Source organism: Myzus persicae, unplaced genomic scaffold (assembly GCF_001856785.1).
Source record: "Myzus persicae strain clone G006 unplaced genomic scaffold, MPER_G0061.0, whole genome shotgun sequence".
NCBI lineage: Eukaryota > Metazoa > Arthropoda > Insecta > Hemiptera > Aphididae > Myzus > Myzus persicae.
In genome coordinates, this window is record NW_019100825.1 from 540961 (window position 1) to 550042 (window position 9082).

The window sequence follows — 9082 nt, forward strand, 5'->3', positions numbered from 1 at the left end:
CCCCCCCAAAAAAAAAAACAATGAGATTAAAAATATAGAATGATAACAAATTGATTGGTGTAATATACAAATGCACAACTGATACGTAGGAGTTAGAATGAAAAAGTGGGGTCGTAGTTTGTGATGCGCATAAGTCGAATAATTTATGAGTTATTAAAATAGTTTGCCATAGAAATTGGAGAATGGAACAGATGTGACCTGAAACGAGTAGTTATGAGGGCAAGAAGTATTGGAGAGTCAATTTTACCAGTCAGGAGATTGGATAGAAATCCGAAATTGTTCACACACTTGTGATCAGCAAAACTTAAGAGATTAGGAAATTATGCACAATATGGGTGTAGAGTATAAGGGATGTCCATTCTACAGGTAATTTAATTAAAAAAAAATATTTTCTACAAAAATTTACCTAGTTAATCAGGTGTCGGGCGTTGGCTTTAAGCTATTATTACCTATTTTATATTTACATATATAGTGGTAACTAAACCTAAACTATGCTTTATCAGAGCTACAAGCAGGGACTTAAGTAAATAGAATGCAATTATTTCAGGTTTAATATACCTAGGTAATAAAACATTGATATAGATGAAAAAATTCAAAAATGCAAACGAATTTATCATGAACAATCACTACATATCTAACGAATCAATAGTGAGCTAATGCCTAATGGTCCCTTAAACATGATTTATAGTGGTCCATGATTGGTCCATTAAATTTTTTTAAACCATTAAATTAATACATTTTTCTTGTTACCTGGCATAAAAGTAGTAAATAAATTAAAAATAATAAATAACAATTAAAAAAATTAAAATCAGTATATTAGTTGATAAAATAATTAACAATTTACACACTGTTCTATAAAGTAAATATTACAAGATTCAAAGTCCCTTTTTTCATCGAAACAGTGTACGTATTTAATATAATAAGTAATTATACAGTATACACTTCTACATGAACTAAAAAAAATTACTTCACATCATTCTGTTTCCAAATCTTAAATATTCAGTCGAATTTTAATATGCTGTGCATGTGCCGGTATAATACATTAATTGTGTCCAGTTTTTGTTTTTTTTTTTTTTGTATGAGAACGCGCCTACTGTCATTTAACTGTTTATCGGTAGCCCGATTATTGACTGTGTTATTAATAACTTGACAGTTCCGTGAGAAATAAATCGCATAATGGGTCAACCGGAGAACAACGTGCATTGTGCTATTGGCAAAACAATGTCGTTAGACAAAAACACGTACCTATACATCATATTGTAATCGTGTCGACGACATATTTTGAATTTATATTCTCTAATAATATTACGAGCAAATCATAATTGGTTTAGTAACATTTTCTAAATGACTCATGGTAGTATAAAATATACATGCATCAATAAATTATTATTGTAATATTGTATTGTGTGTACATAGTTGTTATTTGCTGCATTAAAATAATATCTGTTCCAACTAAATCGTTTTCCGCCAAATAAATGTATACAATTAAACGTCGTCATCTAATATTTAATTAGCTACATAATCTTGTTTTGAATGAATGCATTTTGACTAAAATATAAGTATTTAATTATTAATTAGTGATTATATTTTAAGCGAAACGTGGATGAAAAGCGATTATATAGAAGGGATCAAGATATAGAATGGAAACATGGTACATAAGTCTATATATGATATAATAAAATAGAATTATTAGTTATAACTTGTTGTAACATAGTAAGACAAATTTTACAAAGAAAATCATGATTACAAAATGTGTTATTGACGAGAATGACAATAAGTCAATAACTGCCCAAATTGATATAGTACCTATATACATGATATCCGAAGTCATTGACGATAATTTCCGAACAATTATATGTTTGGAAACGAAAATCGGGTGGCTCAACAATGATATAAATAAAATACAATATAATACGCATCAATATTTTTATGTAGGTAATACCATCGATGGGTTGTCGCCTGTCTGGCGGACTAGGGGAAGCGTTCGCGAGCGGTTTGCCATCAAGACGTCGAAAACGCTCAACGTCCTGTTGGTCTGTACTCCCGGTGGTGGTGATGGTGGAGTTAGTGATAGTTAATATTTAGACTCGGTCTCAGAACAAAACGCACATGCTCGTCGAAAATCAAAAAAAAAAACACAAACACGCACACGCACACGCACACGCACACAAGCACACACACAGATCGCAACGACTTTAACCATGTGCGATGCGTATGAAAATAATATTACGTACACTTATATATACATAATATATTATTTCCATATGTGTGTGTGTGTGTGTGTGTGTGTGTGTGTGTGTGTGTGTGTGTGTGTGTGTATGCATCGGTACAATATCCCACACATGTGTTGCGAGCGTGGTAAACATTTTATAGTAAAGACTAAAGAGTCGATCGCCTCGGAGCGCAGACATCAAATCGGCGTTGTGTTTGTGTAAGTATTTTTATATACGAACGGGCATATTCTATAATAATCATTATTGTTTTATCGTTGTACCTAATAATATACAGGGTGATACACCCCAAGCATACCCACCCCCATTTTTTCCTTTACTTATAAATATATTCAAATCCGTTTTTATTGGAATTTTTTAGTATACTTGATGATCTTATTTTCAAAATACTTTGATTTTTTTATACTATTTAAGGAGTGTCCTGTAGACTGTTATGATAAGTCCTAACTTTTTTTTCAATTTGGAATCATTTTTATCCCTGTGGATTTCTAAGCAAAGAACTCTTTTAAAATGTTGTATCCAAATCGAAATTCAAACAAATCCTTTTTTAGTTATATAATTTTGTAAATATGGTCACGGACTATGACGATTTGAAAATTAAAGTAATTTATAATAATTAATTAACATTATATGTATTTTTTCTTATTGATTTTAAATACAACTCGGCAGCAAGGGCCATTAGTAAAAATATCTTAATTACTATTTATAATTATTAAACATTTATTGTTTAGGTATACTTTGTAAAAATTGTCTGAGTACAAAAAATATTACCAAAATAAAATATTATAATAGATAAGCGCATCTATTTTGATGTCTGGTAAAACGATTTTTAAGGTCTTATCCTCTTAATATCAACGTTGGTAAGTAATATACATTGTAATAACTCAGGAACTACATTTTTGGTTGGCGATTTCGGGGATGGTACGGACTAGGAGCACCTCTTGATATTTATAGGTGAATTAGAAATTTTAAATTGCCTCCCTTCCCATCCTTGAATGAGCTTCAGTAACGCAACTGACAGAGATACAGAGTGTCACGTAAGATTCATATAATAATATTCATTACTGTTTACTACAGTATGACATAAGAGAATACCTTCTGCAGCGATCGCATATCATATACTACCCTATGGTACAAAAAAACGGAGATAGGAGTATTCCCATTTATATTACATACATTTGATGAAATCGGCGCCCATTAAAATCGCACTCTTTTATGTATGTCAATTTTGTCAATTTTATGTACATTCTCGGTTCTTCTGAACCACAACATCAAATTGCATACACTTATAGTTTTATTTAGAACATGATATATAATAATCGCCCATATTTTAGACCTAACGTAAGTACGTCACATTACCTACTGGCTACTTCTGAAAATGATCTAACCCCTATAAGTTTTGTTAGCTTACACTTCATAGCACAAAACACTTTCAAAATCACTTCGTTTATTTGAGAAATTAAAAATTCACAACCAATAATTTATATTTAACGTTATACTCCAAATTCAATGATTATAGCTACCTATCTAATTATATACAAATAAATAAAGAATAAATAAATGATCACTTGTACAATTGATACCAATCAATTGCATTTTTAATCGATTGCATAAAGCCTATCGTAATTGAAATGTTTGGAATGAATTCTTGCATCACTTACAGTAGACTGAAAAGAGTATGAGATCAATTTGATTGGTTTTTAGTTTGAAAATACTAAGTAGGTAATCGTTGTGTCTAAATTATATGAATTGTTTGTCTTAAGTGAAAACATATCAAATCGTATAACTTATAATTATTGCAACTGAATGGGATAAGTAGGTAGGTAGTAAAACAATAAGCTATTGTTCGCAATCCTGACACCTGGCGAAGAAGCAAACACCAAAATTTTAATCTTTTTTTTCAGAATTGTATAACTCAATTTAATTTAGTAAAATATCAAAAAAATATTGTTTTTTAAAAAAAAAAAAGAGAAAAATGTAATTAAATAACTGTACGCCAATAACCATTGCGGGTTGAAGCGTTTTATTTCATAAAAAAAAAATAGCTATTGATATACATATACCTATATATATTATAGTATATTATATTATTGTCCCGTTGGACATTGTCATTCAATTTAATATTAAATTACACATAATATCTTTGTTTTCTATCAAATGCGTCAAACGTTGCATACGGTGACATAACCCACGTTATTTCTATATATAGGTAATACGTGTGTGATTCACATCGAATGATAAGTGTAGTTAGAAATAGTATTACATTATACAGGCAAACTTTATATTGTGTACCTAACACAGCCACACAAAACAAAACATGACAGTACGTATATTTTTATAATATTTTTCATCCATTCGGAACACTGTAAGCACTGTTTTTGCGTATATTATGTATATGCATTCGTTCGCGCAAATTCTTGAATATCAACGACGAAATACTAATTTTCCAATCTGTATGAGATCTGACCTAACCAGTTTGAAGACGACAACCGGTAAACTGATTCTGCGGAATTTCTCTGCGCCGCCCCATGGACGGTGTTTTTTTCATCAAATGACAATAATGTTATAATATTATTTTATAATTATAATAATATTGTTATGTTCACACGTACACGGGGGAATGAGAATTAGAAGTAATTTATCAACATATCATCAAGACGTGCGATACGTTGGCTGCAGTAAAATGTACAGTATATTCCTATTCCTAAAAATTAAAAACAGTAAGTACAATTTGGGAACAATAGCCGTGGAAATGGGATTAAAAGTAAAAATACGATATCATTGAACTATATGAACATACAATTTTAAAGCAGACACGATTTTTAGAATTCTTCCTGGACAAAAAAATATACCTCTTCCACCATTGTGGAACATGTATAATGTATACATAGGTGCTTACATTTTTGTGTGATTCACACAAAGCATGATCGATTCTTTTTTTCCTGTAATAATGAATTTTCGCAAATTTAGATTTTTGAAATTTATGTATTTACAATTATTTAAATTATTATACTGTGTCCTGTGCTGAAAATCACAAATATAAATATGACAATTTTGATAGGTTGTTAGAAGGGGGGGTATTCGCCACCAACATCTGCGCAAGCCGAGGATATAATAATATTATTACTATGAATAACATAATATATACGTTCAGGCCCAAGCACGGAGTTGAGACTAGAAAATTAATTTGAGTTTTAGGTGGTACCTACTAAATTATAATTTTCGTTGTAGGTTTATAGGTACCTAGATAATAGTTTTCTCCGCCGAAGTGAATAGTTTATAATCGTGCACTGCATCGTTCAAACTACAATGTTATTTTTTTTTTACTTTTGACACAAGATGATATCGTATTTTGTTCTTTCAAAATTGTGATGAGAAAAAAATTATTTTCACAAATCATAATAAATATTTTGAGTGTTTTGGTGTGGGGCAACAGTTTTATAACATGGGATTCAACCATTGAAACTATGTTACAAAATACAATTAAGACTACAGGTGAAGCAAATCTAGTGTTAGCTATAAAAATCTACATTGGTGTACTTACGACACCGGAGTCGGGTATTTTCGAACTATTAAACAAGCGAGCACTGCACGCGCAAAGCGCGCCGCGATCCGCTGGATGTCGCGCGAGCGCTCTCGCACGCTATTTATAAAACGACGACGGCTATAAGACTACAGCAGCAGCAGCGGCGGCGGCGGCGGCGGCGGCAGCGGTGGCTGCAGCAGTGGTATACCATAAGGCTTATCCATCAGGACTATATTGCATAACCACCGCCACATGGGATAAGGTCGTCGACCTTGTTTTCTCCTCTCGTAAAGTAAAAAAAAAAAAAAAGAGAAAAATAATAATAATAAAAAACACACACACAGGCATCGCGAGATGTTATATTATGTGCGTTTTACACGGGACACCCACATTCCCCCGTGGTGATCACTGTGCGACGACCGGGTAACATGATACCGCGGTCGATCGTCCGAAGAATGTCCGGCGACCATACTATAATATCGCGAGTATTATATATAGGTACACCTACAATCTACGCGCGTATGTGCGATCTCCTTACGAGCGCGCGCAAACTTCCAAAGTGCAAAGCGAAAAGAAAAAAAAAATTAAACGGAAAAAAAAACATTTTACTCGACCTTCGGCGGTGGCGGCGACGATGGTATATACCGGAATATATTACAATCTGATATAGTATTATTATTATTATTTTTATGATTATTCTGGGGAATTAAGATGCGCGTGCGCCCGCAAACGTTTAACATATTATACCTATAATATAATATATAATACGACGGTCGCGTGGTTGTCAAGTTATAGTGGTGTGTGTGTGTGTGTGCACCTATAAGATTTTTTTATTTGGTCGACGTGAAACTACTAGCTCTGGAGTAAATTGTATTATAGGTATATATTATAATATACTATGAGTAAAGAAAAAAAACAAGGAAAAAATTAAATGCGTATCGTCGATAAATGTCAAGGAACGTCCGCGCCCGGCGACTAGTTTGGACCGCCGAATGAACCCACACACACACACACACACACATACACACACACACACACACACACACATACACACACACACGCGTACAAACTCGCGCGTGTCACCGATGAGCCATGAGCATACAATGCTGCACCGGCTCCTCCGATTGACGACGGAACAGTGGTGGACAGTCAACTGCAATGGTGTAATATACAATCCGATATTCCGATACTCTAACAATATTGTTGTAAAATATTTGAGCAGTTAATCAATATTAATTTATGTTGTATGACTTTACAATTATTTGTAATTTTAATTTATGAAACATATCTATCATGCGTGAGAACTAAAAATTTTAAAACTATTTATTGCTTTAAACATTAATATTTGAACTTTTTATACTGAAATAGTAATTAATTTTAGTTGGATTTTATAATATTCACATTTTTGTATTGTGATTAATGTGTAAGTATGCAGTGTTATTGTGCTTAATAATCTTTTATCACAATTCCACTTTGAAATTTAACATTGTAACTACGAAATTGTATAATATCGTTCTTAAATCGTCAGATTGAAATGCAATTTCAATTAAGCATGTGCTTGAATATAATATTATCATAATACATATGATTTTTTTTCACGATAACTTTTATTTATTTATTTGAAGATAAACATGGTAATCTTAAATGCGATTATTCAACAATAATAGTCCCATAAAAACTTTACTGCGCAATAGGATATCATTTTGACATTCGACATAACATTATATTGTAGTTTTATCGAAATATTATACCATTGACTAAAGATTATCTATTTACACTATCAATGATTGTTCGTTTAAAATCCCATTTCGATTTAACTATATTATATACTGTATTCAAATAATATATTATATTATATGTAATTAGTTATACACGTTTAGATAAGCGTACAGAAATTGTATTAACATTTTATTTTAAATAATGCTTTAAACACAGTAGTCTAAATAGGGGGATCCAAGTAATAAGGCTGCATTGTGGGCTGTGGCCCTATTGCCCATAGGGATTTTCTGTTGATTATAGACAATAACAAAAAAAAGAGCACTTTTAGAATACCAAGTATTTTTTTCATAGGTTTTGGTTTTTGCATCTGGCCCAAATTTTTATACTTACACCAACAGTTAAAAATATAATTGGTTTTTGGATGTCCATATTTTCAAATACTATTATATAATATTATGTAAACTTCTACGAATAACGTAAATATTATTATTTTTTTAAAAATAGCTGGTCTAAAATACTACAAAACCGTTTGATTAAAAAAATATATGTTAAGTAAATTCTTCGGCGGCGTCGATTATCATTGCAAAGAGATCATTAAAATAATACCTACTATATAAAATGTATATTAATAATATTATGAGAACGTCCATCTCACTCGACGTTGGAAATTTGTATCCAATAACACGCGCGCGCACGCAGACAAACTAACACAAGCGACGAGTCGTTTATGAGTGGGTTTCGCGTGTATAAAATATTATGTTGTGTTTAATTTAAATCGTTGATACAGATGATTATTCAAACACACGTCTTTTAACTCAAAATGCTCTACCAGTATGTGTAAATAGACGTATCTATTTTTTAGAATCTTATTAAAAATACATAGATCAGAAAATATATTTATGTTTTTACACATGAGTCAAACAACCACAACGTGACATTCAAATAGCTAATTATATGATATAAACTAAAAATCAGATACGCAATGTGCAAATGTCTGCTAAAATATTGTAATCTCAATTGGAACTTTGATTAAAGTTTTTGATTCCTAATATTATACACCGCAGCATTGTCCTAAATTACCTGTTTTTCATTTATAGTATTATTTAACGCCATAGTAATTCAGTGGTATATAGGTACAAATCGAACAAATTAAATTGAATTATGTTTCACAATAGTGAACTATATAGTCTATATGGAGATCTTTCACTGTGTAGTATATTATTTTTGTTTACCTAATAATTATAATATGTATAATTGTATAATGTAATGATTGGTTTCACAGTGTATTTTTATTTAAAATACTCTGTGTGTTCAAGTATTCAAAAAGCAGAGCTGTGTCCCGCTACGCTGACAAAAAGTGTCAAATACTAAATAGGGATCAGTTTTCGTGAATCATCACATTTAGCATTCTTAAGAGAGGAACACGGGAATAATGAATTGGTATGGAAGTGTGTCTAAAAATCCCAACAATCAATTTGAAATATTCGTTTTTTCGGATTCGTGCATGATTTCTAGCACATTATAATTTCTCTCAAAACATACGACACTATACATAAAACTGTATAACTTATTGTGAAATAATTTCATCTAAAACTGACTGTGTATC

At 31.5% G+C, this 9082-nt stretch overlaps 1 protein-coding gene across 1 annotated transcript in view; it reads right to left on the reverse strand.

Annotated features, from left to right (window-relative positions):
• LOC111026330 (nuclear factor 1 X-type) overlaps positions 1 to 8589 on the reverse strand; it is a 127297-nt gene extending 118708 nt beyond the window's left edge. Inside the window, exon 1 of the mRNA XM_022304389.1 lies at positions 8557 to 8589. Within this exon, the coding sequence (XP_022160081.1) occupies positions 8557 to 8589 (33 nt within the window). The remainder of the gene's footprint in view (positions 1 to 8556) is intronic.
• Positions 8590 to 9082: the final 493 nt, after the last annotated feature.